The 13,224-nt window shown below is 53.6% G+C and overlaps 1 protein-coding gene across 3 annotated transcripts in view; it reads left to right on the forward strand.

Annotated features, from left to right (window-relative positions):
- Window positions 1–3,225: 3,225 nt before the first annotated feature.
- ADAMTSL2 (ADAMTS like 2) overlaps window positions 3,226–13,224 on the forward strand; it is a 30,506-nt gene continuing 20,507 nt past the window's right edge. Inside the window, exons 1-11 of one of the 3 annotated variants that reach the window (XM_038156519.1) lie at window positions 3,226–3,246; window positions 3,910–4,021; window positions 4,879–5,021; window positions 5,582–5,657; window positions 6,017–6,119; window positions 7,751–7,896; window positions 7,999–8,122; window positions 9,091–9,171; window positions 10,328–10,503; window positions 11,413–11,755; window positions 12,434–12,815. In XM_038156519.1, the coding sequence (XP_038012447.1) occupies window positions 3,911–4,021; window positions 4,879–5,021; window positions 5,582–5,657; window positions 6,017–6,119; window positions 7,751–7,896; window positions 7,999–8,122; window positions 9,091–9,171; window positions 10,328–10,503; window positions 11,413–11,755; window positions 12,434–12,815 (1,685 nt within the window). In that variant the 5' untranslated portion in view covers window positions 3,226–3,246; window position 3,910. Of the gene's footprint in view, window positions 3,261–3,909; window positions 4,022–4,878; window positions 5,022–5,581; window positions 5,658–6,016; window positions 6,120–7,750; window positions 7,897–7,998; window positions 8,123–9,090; window positions 9,172–10,327; window positions 10,504–11,412; window positions 11,756–12,433; window positions 12,816–13,224 lie in introns of those variants that run through there. The other 2 variants (XM_038156520.1, XM_038156521.1) reach the window with 2 other exon arrangements.

Below are 13,224 nucleotides of genomic sequence, written 5' to 3' on the forward strand. Positions count from 1 at the left end.
GATTGCGTCAGAAACCGCTGAGTCATCTCAACTGTTTCATAAAAAAAAAAAAATAGTATATTAAAAAAAAATCCTTTGGCTTTGATGAACTTTTGGTGAAGCACAGACTGAATGTGTCTCGCCTGCTGCCGGCTCCCCCAGATCAGCATTCCCACCCTCTGGCATTCCTCCTCCAGCCTCGGGCATCCCTGCAGCAGGACGGGGTGCGAGGTCACCCAGGGATGGCATCTCCTGGTCTGCCACCTCCTGCCCATCCCCAGGGCTGGGGGATGCTGGGGCTCGCAGGGACCCGGGCTGCTCTGGCGTTTTCAATGTGAAATAATTCGATGCTTTTAAAACCTCTCATGTTCAGACTTTTCCCTCCTGGTTGTTCCAAAACGGAAAGGGTTTTCTCCTGCATGTCTCGGGCTGGGATATTTTGAAATGCAGGAGTTGGGTGAACTCAAGTGCTAAATTTTCCCAGTGTCCTGGTCACAGCCAACCGATGGAAAATTGAAAGTTGCAAATCAACCTGGCTGGGTAAATTAGAACAGGCTGGCAGACATTTAGCCAAACAGAAAAGGAGACTTCATTTCCCATGTAATTTTTTTGGGACGGATTCTCTGTCACACAGACATCCCTGGAAGGACTGGGTCCAAATTAACAACGCCGTGATTTCTGCAGGGTACTGGGAGCTGAGAGGGAAACTGTGCCCGTGGTGGGGGGACAGTCACCTCAGGGCCCTGCAGATGGGTGCTCCTGGCCTGTGGCAAATGGTGACAGGGCTGAATGCTGCCCTCAAAGTCCAGGAGCAGCCAGAGGGACAACGTGCAGTGATGGCCTCAGTGCAGTGCCCTGCTGGGAGCACTGGCTTTGCCCTGTGCAGGGAGAGAAGGAGGAAAGGCTGGAGCTGAAGCATGTCTGGAGGGATGGATGTAGGAATCGTTCAGGTGGGCTGCTCAGAGCTGCTGGGGTGTGCTGAGGAATGCACAGGAATGGGTGTCACCACATTTGACACGTACAGACCTCAGAACACAGACAGATAGATCATGTATCAAATACAGGTTGCACACGCTGTAGCTGTGGCCTTCTTCCCCACAGGCTTTTCTCCCAGACACACAAACACAGATCAGACACAACCTGTGCATGGCTGTTGCTGAGCCAGGGGATTTGTGCCCATCAAAAATGGCTCTTGACGTGCCCCAAACCAATTTTCTGACCCCATCCTCTGCGTGGCACAAAACTGTTTCAAGCAGCAAGACTGGCACTGAGCTTTACCAGACAGCACCATAAGCACAGGACCTTGAGGATTTGGTTCATTTTTCAGCAGCAAGTGAAATGAAAAGCCTGCCAGACCGCACCCAGCCATTCCCCCGGCCATCCCAGAGGCAGGACGTGGCTGCACAACCCCGTGGAGGTACCGGGAGATTTTTGGTGACCTGCGATGATGGGGTGGGTGGAGGGGTGGGGGCAGCAGGTACCGTTCTGCTGCCCGAGGAGGGGAGCGCAGCATCCCCCGGGGCCAGGGGTGGGGAACGGAGCATCCTCCCAGGGAGTGCCCGGGAGGGGGAAAAGCGGAGCATCCTCCAGGGTGGAGGAAAGCAGAGCATCCTCCAGGGTGGAGGAAAGCAGAGCGTCCTCCAGGGTGGAGGAAAGCAGACCATCCTCCGGAGGGTCCCCGGGGAGGGGGAGCCCAGCATCCTCCCGGGGCTTCCCGGCGCTGCGTGGACCAGCGGGAACGCATGCGTGCGGTGCGGGCTCTCCCCGCCGGTGCCCCCCCGGTCTCGCCTCAGGAAACCGGCTGGCGGCCGCGGGCCGGCGCCGGGGGAGGCGAGGGGTTAACCGGGGTGGGGGCATCCCGGGCCGAGAGGTGTGAATTCCGCCCGCTCTCCCCCCTGCCTCCCCCCCGTCGCCGCTATAAGAGCGGCCGGCGCGGGCTGGGGGGAGCCACTGCGGCGGCTCCTCCTCGCTGGAAGCCCCGGCGCTTTTGGCTGCCCTTTGAAGTCGGAGAGGGAGAAGGAGGGAGGGAGCGTCTGGGGCCGCCGCTGCTCCGCTCCGCGCCGCCGCCGCCGCTCCCGCCCGGCCCCGGAGCATCGTCCTGCCCGGCCCCGCCGCCGCCAGGTACGGCCCGGCCCGTCCTGTCCCGTCCTGTCCTGTCCTGTCCGGCCCTGTCCCGTCCTGTCCCGTCCGTCCCATCCCGGCCCCGCGGGGATCGCGCCCCGCCGGACCCTTGCCCGCTGCCCGCTCCGCGGAGATGGAGCCCGGCATCCCGGCTCCTCATCCCAGCTCCGCATCACTGCCCACCATCCCTTCCCCGCATCTCCGCCCCGCATCCCGGCCCCACATCCCGGCCCCGCATCCCGGCTCCGCATCCCGGCCCCGCATCCCCGTTCCTCATCCCGGCCCCGCATCCCGGCCCCGCATCCCGGCCCCGCATCCCGGCTCCGCATCCCGGCCCCGCATCCCCGTTCCTCATCCCGGCCCCGCATCCCGGCCCCGCATCCCGGCCCCGCATCCCCGTTCCTCATCCCGGCCCCGCATCCCCGGCCCCGCATCCCGGCCCCGCATCACTCTCCCGCCGCCCGTGCGGGGCCGCCCCGGTAGCGGCTCCGCGATGCTGCTCGGCGACATCCCTCCCCCCTTTCTTAATTTTCCCTTCATTTAAGCACGCAGCCCCGAGCGGCTGTAGGATAAACTCGGAGCGCGCTCGGGTATTGGCTTCGAGTCAGGAGTGTCTGGGAGCCTTAATGAGAACCAAGTGTAAGGCAAGGCTCAGCCACCTGTCCGCGGGATCCCCGGCCAAGCGCGCTGGGCTCCCATTAATCAATGGATCTGCCTCTTGGAAAGGCTCTTTAGCGTGCTGCACCTCTCCCCCAGGGCGATTGCAGAGCGGATTTGGGCACCTGGAAACCCTCTGGTAATTTTTCTAAGCCAGACAGCAAAGCAGGGCTGGTGTTGCCGGCAATTCTGTGATTTCTAAACCGCTACAAAAACCTTTGCAACGAGGAAAAAAAAAAAAAAAAACCCAAACAAAAATGAGTAGGAGAGAAGCTCTTTATATTGCAAGTCTGCAGTCCTGCCCTCTCTCCCCAGGAGCAGCACCTCTCCCACCCCCCTGCTTCCCAAAGATACTGCCTAACTGCTTTTCAAGGGAAATTAGCTTAGAGGAGGATATTTTTTTTTCTTTTTCCTCACAGACATGAGCTGCTTTGATTGCCTGGAAGCATGATTTCCTGAAACCTGCTCCTTTCTGGCTCTTGCAGGGAGGTTCACAATAAAACGTATTGTGGTTTTGAGCTGGGTTTTATTTAAGAAAATGCCATTCTGGGTTACTCTCTTTCATGAGGCAGATGGAGGAAGAGATGAAAGGCTGACACTTGGGATAGTTCATTTCTGCTCTTTAATTGTGGGTCGTGTCTTTTCTATAAGAACAGGCATCTTCCCTGGGAATCGAGGGGAATTGGAGTGGAACAAATGAAAAAGGAGAAATAATGCCTGTTAATTGCATTTCTTTTTGTTTTTGAAGCCTTTCATCTCATTTTTCCAGGAGCAGTCCTGTAAATGGGGATATTTAAAGGCACTGCTTTTATAGATTCAGGGACACTTCTGGCTACTCACTGTGCTTCGGTGTAAGGCAGGCTCTCCTCCAAGGCAGGTTTGGAGCTGTGTCAGGTGCAGCCGCTGGAAACCAGTGCAAAGTTGTGGTTTGACAGATAAAAACCGAGCTGGGGAGTGAACCTGTACCATGTTCATGCTGCTATTAATTAAATAAAACTTCAGGCTCAAGTCCCTGCAGTCGCTGCTGGTCGGTGTCCCCGAGCTGAGCAGGAATGCTGGAGCAGAGCTCTGGAACCAGGCAAAGCAGGTCCTGCTGCTGGGCATGGGGCTGGGTGGGAGCTGTGCTTAGCGCAGTGTTTGGTGGCTTTCTAGGATGAAGATATCCAAGTGGAGGTGGAGCAGCATCTCCATCAGTGCTCAGTCGCAGCTGAAAGGCACCCTGGCCCTTCTTCTCGTGGGCAATGTTGTCTTTGTCATAGCTCAGGTAAGGCTATCCAGGTTTTTGGAGGCTCTCTGGGCTTTAAAATACCCTGGTGTCTGGGATGGGAACCCCCCTGGGCTGGCAGAGCTGCTCTGTGCGTGCACCAGGTCTCCAAAAATTATGAGGACTTCTGACTCGCCTTCACCCTTTAGTCTGGGCTTAACCTAAGTTGTGCCTACCATGGCTAAGAGCATTCCCAGAGCATTTCAAGGACTCTGAAGGGCCATGCCCTGCTCTTGGGTGAGCATCACTCCTTGCTCCCTGCAGTGGCTGAGCTTTCATTTACTTTCCATGCAATATTTGCAGTTCCTCTGCCCTCTGATGCGTGGTCATGCAGAGGGTGGGAGCTGGGGGTGTCAGGGATCCTCCTGAAGTGACAAACCTGTGCTTGCAGAGAGCACGCAGGCTCCTGCACCCTGCTGGCACCCCCTGGCACGCACTGACCTGCTCTGCTGCTGCAGAGGGGTTTTGCAAGGGTTTGTTGAAGCTTCCAGTGCAGCTTCCAGCTGCAGCTGGCTCTGCAGCTCCCTGAATTCTCTGTGGAGCAAGAGTCAGAGAGCACCAAGAGTCTTGGAGAGTTTAGGGTTGTTTGGGAGCTCGGTTTTGCCAACTGAGCGAAACAATGAGAATTTCCTTTCCTGAGGAATCCCAAATATTGCCACTTCATTCCAATTTTGTAATGAAAACACAATTGCAAGAATGCAGGGATGGAAACCTCAGGCTTGACCTCAACTGGAGAAGGCAATGCCTGGGTCGAGTGGGGCAGGCTGGGAGGGGAGGGGTGCCCTCGGTGTCCCCACACAGGCTCTGAGGTTCGGATGTGACTCCTGCTTCTCCTCCTTCCCCCGTGCTCCGAGCAGGACCTGGCACAGACGTCCAACAGCCTGGAGGAGGGGTCAGATGTCACTGCTTACTGGTGGGGAGAGTGGACCAAGTGGACAGCGTGCACCAGGACCTGTGGGGGAGGTGTCAAATCCCAGGAGAGGCACTGCCTGAGGCAGAGGTACAGCACCACGGGCTGGGGAGGGGCTCTGCAGCTGCCTGACCCCAGAGGTCAGCACTCAGAGAGAAGCACTGATGGAAATGTGTCTGGGCAAACCCTGCTGGAGCAGGAGGGGATTTCCTGAGCTCTGGGCATCCCTGCCGGGAGCAGCAGCCGAGTGATTCCTGTGCTGGCCCTGCAGTTTCTCCAGCAGGACTTGGTGCAGAGGGGCAGCAGGCACAGGCTGAGCCTGCTCTGCAGGCTTTGGGGCACAGCAGCCCCCGGGGCAGGGCTGGTTGGGGACCCGCTGATTCCATCTGCTTTGTGCCTGGCTCTGCCCTCTCTGGGCAGTGTGGTTGCCAAAAACCGCTTTGTAAACCTTGTCCCCAGGCCCTCACCCCATGATACCTCCTGGAATAGTTGGTGACAAAGCCACAGAGACCTTTGCTACCTGCTCCAGGGACACTGACAGATCCTTGTGTGGCTCTGCTCTGGGGACACTGACCTTACAGAGAGCAAATATGTTTAAACAAGGGAAAATTATTTCTGCCCCTCCATCTAACCACCATTTCCTTATTCAGAAGGAAGTCAGTGAGTGGGCTGGCTAATAAAACTTGCACTGGAACATCCAAGAGATACCAGCTCTGCAAAGTCCAAGTAAGGATATCCTTTGTCTTGTTGGGAAAGTCATGTATGGCATTTCTGGGTCCCTTGGAGAGGGGACACCATTTGTCCTGTAGCTGTCACCCTCTTGCCCCTCCAAGCAGCTGGGGGTCCCTTCTTTGGTGCCCATCACCAGCGTCTGGGCTTTGGGCATTTTGCCATAAAAACCAGAGACTGGCTCTGGCAACAATTCCCAGGGGGTTCCTGCAGTGGGGGGAGGAAGAGGAGGAGGAGGAGGAGGATGTGGCCTGGCTGGGGAAGGTGATGGAAACACTCCTTGCAGCTGGTGGTGATGTGCCAGAAACCTTTCCCGCACTTTGTTTCCGTCAGGATGTTAATGTATCCCATTCTAGGAGTGCCCTGTGAACGGAAGGAGCTTTCGAGAGGAGCAGTGCTCATCATTTAACTCCCATGTGTACAATGGCAGAACCTATCAATGGAAACCTTTATATCCTGGTAACAAGACATTCTTTGTGTGCTTCATAATGCTCAGCCAAATATTTTGATAGTTATGATGCTACAGCCCGCAGGAAGGCTCCTCCTCTGCTGTTTTAAAGTGGTTTTTTGGAGGCACAATCAGCTGTCTCCCGAGTTCAAAGGCTTGTTTGGCAGCTGCAGGGTAGCTTGAAAATTAAATAACAACATGAATTCATGTCTGTAGCCTGTGTTGGTCACAGCTCCCAGGGACCAGAGGCTGCAGGAAGATGTGAGAGCAGGAGATGTGAGGGCTGTGCTGGCAGGGACAGTCAGGCTCACCCTGACAAGTGTCCTTTGAGCCAGGGCCATTGCTGGCTGTGCTGTCTCAGTGATATTTGGCCTCTCCCACGCCCTCTGTGTGCTCTGTCAAATGTCACCGAGATGCAGCCGGTCACTTTGGTCATCTGGGGTGAGCAAGAACTGCAGAAAATACTTGGGACTCAGAAACTGAGCTTTTATTGAACTTTTAGGCACCGAACTCCCATCAAAATCAGGCATTAAACACAAGCCATGGATGAGCTTCAGAGCTGCTGGGAAGCCAGGACCCTTCTCCTGAGGAGGCTCCTGAGCTCAGGTTCTTCAGATTCACTTGGATACCTAAAAATAGAGAGGGAATCAGATCCATCTTCACTTCAGATCCATCTGAGTGCCTAAAAATAGAGATGAGATCTACTGCAACTTTGTTTTAGGGGTCTCTGTACAAACTCATGGACAATTATCTTCATCAAATCAATTTCCCTGTGTACCAAGCCCCTGGCTCTCCAGCCCTTGCAGGGTCAGCGAGGTAGAACTTGGTCCATGAGCTATTTCTCCTTGGTGGCTTTTGTCCCTTGTGGGTGACCATTTCCTTAAACACATTTGCTGTTCAAGCTGACTCACCAGAGACGTTGCAGGAGTTGTTCTGTGTTTGAGCAGGCGTTGCTGTGGCTCCTGGGGGATTTGCAGAGAATATTTTGACACTGATGCTGCCTTGCTTGGGTGTGCAGGCCAGGGGGGTCTCTGATTGCTCAGGAGCTGGTTGAGACAAACACTTGGCATCGGGGTTCTGATGCAAATATGATTTTGTCATCTGCTTCCTGTGGATATTATAAATGTGGGATTACTGTGCTGGTGGGCGCTGCCAGCCAGTTGTTGTCTGCAGACAGCAAAGGGTGAATTAAGTCCATCTTGGGTGAAGGTTTATGGAACAGTTATAGATTATAAAATCCTCTGAGTTGCTGTGGTTTTGAATATAGTCTTACACGTGTATTTCCAACAATATATGTGTAAATTTAACTCACGTATCAAGTGTTGCTAAGTGCACATGCATGTTTTTGTGTCATGTACGAGCCCTTGCACAAAGCAGTGCTGCTGCCTCAGTGCCTGCCCTGGGCTGGTGCTGCTGATGCCCCGGGCAGCCCTGGGGCATCTCTTCCAGCAAAGGCTGCCACACTGTCCAGGTGCCATCTCCTGCCTATCCTGAAACACAAGAGATGGCCACTTCTGAACTCTCACTGCTCTGCAGTTGTGCTGCTGCTGTTTAGCTTGGCAGAGATTCGCTGGCTTGGGTAGGATGAAAGTTGTGGTGTTTCTGCTGTTTTTGAATCTCTCTTTATATCCTTTCCCCTTAGATGACTATGTTCACATTTCTAGCAAGCCCTGTGACCTTCATTGCACCACTGTGGATGGTCAGAGACAGCTAATGGTTCAGGCCAGGGACGGAACATCCTGCAAATACACGGATTTCCGAGGGGTTTGCGTGTCTGGAAAATGTGAGGTTGTTAAACATTATAGCAAAAATCTCGTTCGTAGCATTCAGAGAATCGCAGTGGGTGCGACGTTTGCCTGACCCTCAGCGCTCTGTCTGTGCACTTTTTAGCCCATTGGCTGCGATGGCATTCTCTTTTCCACCCACACCTTGGATAAATGTGGAGTTTGCCAAGGAGATGGGAGCAGCTGCACCCACGTAACCGGCAGTTACCGGAAAGGAAATTCTCATCTTGGTAAGGCTTTGGGGACTGAGGGCTTGAGTTGAGAGGGCTGGGTTTAAAATGGACTCTTTTTTTTTTGGTAAATTGCTTTCAGGTCTTACCAACTGCCCAATTTAAGTTTTTCCCACGTGTTCTATGCGTGTTAATGCCGCTTGTTTGGGCAGAGAAAACCTTCTTTAAAAAAAAAAAACCAAAACAAAACAGGAAATTTGCATGGTGTTTGTCAGAAACCAGAGGTCTCTGATGATGAGCGGTGCAAAAGGGTTATGCAAGAGGCTGGTATCTATTTTAGTCTTTTTTAGTCATTTAGCCAAAAACAGGACACTCATGACCCAGTAAGACTAGAAATAAACGACTTGTAATAACAGGAAGCAACAATATCTTGAAAGACTGGGATTTCAAAAATCAGCGTGATGTAAAGCAGCCGAACCTACATGTCCTAAATATAACAATCTAATTCAGGAATTATGATTAATGCTCTCTGAGATGGAGTGAACTGCAGGAACTTCAGTGCGGGAGGACTTGTCCTGTCCCATCTCTGGTCTGGTGCTAGGCAAAGGGGAGTCAGAGGAGAAACCAGCTGCCATCTCCTGCTGGGATTTTGGGAACGCTGGCTAACACAGGGATCAATTCTGAACCACACAACAGCTTCTCTAGCTAATAAAACCATCTGCAGATGTGTTTTCTTACACCAGTTTAGATAAACATCGTATTTGTGCATGTAAGAACTGAATCCTTTCCCCCCTTGGAGATGTTTTTCCTCCATAAACCAGGACACCATTTGCACATTTTTCTTTTCTATCACCGCCAAGCTCCTGTTTGCAGCCTAAAACACCAAGGGTTGGGGCTTTTAAATCCATATCTCATTAAAAATGCGGGTCTGGGCCAGGGTGTTGGCTAGGTTGCAGCTCTGCCTGAGGAGGGTTTGGTTCGGATCTCTGGTTTCAAAGATCCTCTGGTTAATCCGTAGTTTCCCGTAGGCTATTCCCTGGTAACGCACATTCCCGCCGGAGCGAGGGATATCCAGATAGTGGAACGGAAAAAGTCTGCAGATGTTCTGGGTGTGTATAACCTCTTGGTACTTCCCTAGCATGCATGCCTATGCTGGTTAATGCTTTTTCCAACGCAGAGCTGGATGTAGTTTTGTCATAGAATCACAGAGTATCCTGAGTTGGAAGGGACCCACACGGATCAGCGAGCCTGTTTGCTACAGACATGAGTTAAATCCATAGGCAATGTAAATCCATCTGTGTTGTCCCAGCCAGGGTGTTGCTCCTCTCTGCAGGCCGAGCACCTGGGCTGTGTTTGTCAACGCTTTGATTGCTTTAAAGCAGAAAATGTTGGTGAATGTTACTGGGATTTCAGCGGGGTGTGACAGATGCCCCGGTGCTGGATCACAGATGGCCAAGTGCCTTCACCTCTCTGGTGGTCCCCTCAACCTTCCCCTGCCTGGGGAATGTGCAATGACAACAGCACCAAGGGGATGTGACCTACACGTGGCCTTGCTGAAGTGTTGGTGACCACACACTCATCTCACAGGGGAGGTGACAGAGCTGCTCAGGAGCAGTGTGGGAAAATCCAGACTTGCCAAAGAGAAGCACATTTGCTGCCTCAGAAGCTTGTGGCCTCTGGGAAGTGGCTGTCACTTCCTTGGAAGTGTTCAAGGCCAAGCTGGATGGGATTTTGAACAGTTTGGTCCAGTGGAAGGTGTCCTGTCCCACGGCAGGATGAGATGAGCTCCAAGGTCCCTTCTAATGCAAACCATTCTAGCAGGATTCTATGGATGAAAAAGGCTTGATGTGGTTCCAGTTCCTGGGCTGGCTCAGGGGGCATTAGTGGCATCCTGGGCCACTGCTGGCTCAGTGGACATCAGCTCCCAAGGAAGCAGCTCCTGCCTTTGGCCACCACCCAGTGCTCTCTGCAGAGCTGGGACTGTTCAGTGTTCCTGCTGGGCTGGTGCCAAGGGGGTGACAGGAGCCAGGGGCGAGTGTGAGCCACATTCCCAGGGGTTTGCAATGTGGAGGGACACGTGGCCCGGAACTCTGGGCACGTTCTCACATGGTGAGTGTTGCAAACAGGTGACCAATGCATTGCCATGTAGGAGAATCTCTTGTTTTGTTGCTGCGGCACTGATTTTACCCCCTGAACACACCAGGGGCTGCACCCAGAGCTTTGCCCTTGCATGTGACAGCACTGACTGTTGTCTCTCCTTTGAAGCTGTGGCTGATGAAGCTGGGTACTATTTCTTCAATGGGAACTATAAAGTGGACAGCCCAAAGAACTTCAACATTGCAGGCACGGTGTTCAAGTACCGCCGGCCCATGGACGTGTACGAGACCGGGATCGAGTACATTGTTGCCCAGGGACCCACAAATCAAGGGCTGAACATAATGGTGAGCTTTGACTTCTCCTCTTCTCATGGTGGGGAAGAGAAAATCCACCTTGGATTGAGGAAGGGATGCCTTGGGAGCAGAGTGCTGCCATGGTTTCACATGAGGAGGGGATGGGAGCAGTGACTCTGGCCAGCTCCTTACCCAACCCTATTTTATTTGTGTCAGAGCTCTTGGATTCAGGCAGGGCTGTCAGTGGTGAATGTGGGCTTGGTAACTCCGCTCTGCAGGGAGAAGATGCCTCAGGCACTGTGAGGGGATTTCTCCTCTGTTCCTTGGCATCTTTATCCAAGTTACCTGGCAGGAAAAGCAAAAATAAGAAACTGGGCCAGAGAGCTTAGACAAGTGCATAAACCTTAAACCCCAATTCTTTCTTGAAAGCAAACCATGTAAAACCAGGTATTTGGAGAAAAGTCCCTTAATTTTCTTCTGGGCAGCCAGCCAGAGCCCAACTCCTGACATCTTCCATGCAGCCCCAGGCTCCTCTGGAAGGGGAAGGGATGGTTGCTTGGGTGCTTGAAGAGCATTAGACCACTGTGAGGCTGCCTCAGCTGGGTGCCCCCAGCCCCGGTGGGGTGTAGTAGCTGCAGGGGAGGGTGTGCTCCTCATAAAACCACAAAAAGTGGCTTTGCAAGTGATGGTCTTGTGAAGTGGCTGGCCCAAGTCTCTGGTCACTCAGTGGCCGAGGAGGAAGTGTGACCAGTGGCTCTTGGGATTAATCCCCATGGCAGCACTGCCAAATAACCTTGGGGAAATGGTGCAGGGCTCCAGCAGGAAGAAGCTGGCACTGTGAAGGAAAACAGACTGGAAACAGCAAAATAGATTCTCCCCAAGTGTCAGGTCCAAGATGAATCCCATGCTGTGCATGCCACAGATTCCCTGCACCCGCTAATAACTTGATTTCTTTGCTAGGTCTGGAATCAAAATGGCAAGAACCCATCCATCACATTTGAATACACTCTCCTGAGGAAGCCACACTCAAAGAATCTGCAGCCCATCTACTACACCTTCTCCGAGTCGGAGAGCGAGGAGAGCCGCGAGTTCGATGGAGACGTGCCATTGGGCTTTATCCAGCACAATGCGACCTATTTTGGGAAAATCTCCAGGGAAAGGGTAGACTTGGAGAACCAGGTGTTTGGAAGGCAGGACACGGAGGAAGATTTAAACTTGAGCAAAGGTCAGGAAACCAATGAGGTCTATGAAAGAGCAGAAACAATTGACTGTGAGCCAAAACTGAAGGGCAAACAACCCCAAGGTAAGGAGGAGACTTGGGCCTCACTGTTCTGCTTCTCAGAGCTCTTGTTGAGAAATGCTCTGTTTCTACCTCTGGTGGTTCTGCTGGTTTGTGTTTTGGAAACCTCGGAAAGTTCTTTAAAACATCTCTGCTCACAAATCCTCTTTGCCCTTCAGATTCTGGTTTCTGGTGGGGGCGTGTGGGGGGTGGACACTGGGTGAGATCTCCCTGCTGACGCCCTGCTGTGCTTTGCCTCATGCCAAGGACAGGAGGGAGCCCTGGGTGCACAGAACTCCCCATCACAACACCTCCCATCACCTCCCACCCCTCCAAAGCCCCCAGCAACTCCTTCCCATTTGAGTCCCTTGGGCATCCCACCCCCAAATTGCCTGGAGTGCCTTCCCAGCATGGCTGCATGGGCTGTGGGGCCAGGACAGCACCTTCCTTTCACCTCTGCTATTGCTTCGGGCAGTGCTGGCGGGTGCTGAGCTCCCCTCTGGCCACACCACAGCGGGATAAGCCCCCCCAAAGCTGCACACCCTTGAGAACCCCACGAGATCCTCCCTCCCCTGCCTCTGGCCCCCCGTGTGGCTGCTCAGGCTCCGGCGCGTCCCCGCTGCTCCGGGCTGCTTCTCCCTCCCAGCCTCGATGCATTTTGTGGTTGTCACTGTGGTTTCCCCCCTGTTGGCTCCAATCTAGATTCAAACGTAACCAGGTCTACTTACCAGACAGACCATGACGAGAGAGAGCCCGAGGCCAGGCTCAGCTCCAGGGAGTTCCTTCTGGAGAACGCCATCACGGACAAGCTGCTGGGCAAGACTTCGGACTCCAAGGAGCTGCTGCTCAACATGACCATGAACAGCATCTTCGCCCAGGGAGACCCGACCAACTCGGTGGGGTCACCCCTTGACAGCCTCTACGTGGACTACGAGGACAGCGATGGCCTCGTCACCTACTCGGTCAACAGCACCTTCATGGAGCTGAGCAACGGCAAAGCCACCAACACCTCTGCAGAGACACCCTTCTCCAACGCCACCGTCACCATGAGCAGCCCTCAAGGGAACAGAACCCACAAAGCAAGGTAGGAGACGTGGCTTTAATTACAGTAAATCCAATTTATTGCTGTTCTTGACTTGTGTTAGCTCTATGCTCAATGCATGGTGTCCTTTGGAAGCAGGAGGTAAGTGGGGGTGGGATGGTGGAAATGTTCTGTCGGGAGTTCATCTGGAAGGAAGGGCCAGAGGTTTGGGAGCAGGATGTCACGAGAGCATTTAAGCAAGAGAAAATCTTGATGTCCCCCTTGGTGGGCATGCTGAAGTCCATGCTGATGTTTGTCAGCTGGGGCCTCACTCTCTGCTGTCACAGCTTCTTGTCAGAGTCACAGCCATGAAGAAGCCTCTTCCATTTGCCTTCTCTTGGCATCCTGCTCCCATTCCCCAGCCCCTTCCTCCGAGTTCTGATGCAGCAGAAGTTGGTCCTGGCCCCTTTTT

The sequence above is a fragment of the Motacilla alba genome, chromosome 17 (genome assembly GCF_015832195.1).
Source record: "Motacilla alba alba isolate MOTALB_02 chromosome 17, Motacilla_alba_V1.0_pri, whole genome shotgun sequence".
Taxonomy (NCBI): Eukaryota; Metazoa; Chordata; class Aves; order Passeriformes; family Motacillidae; genus Motacilla; species Motacilla alba.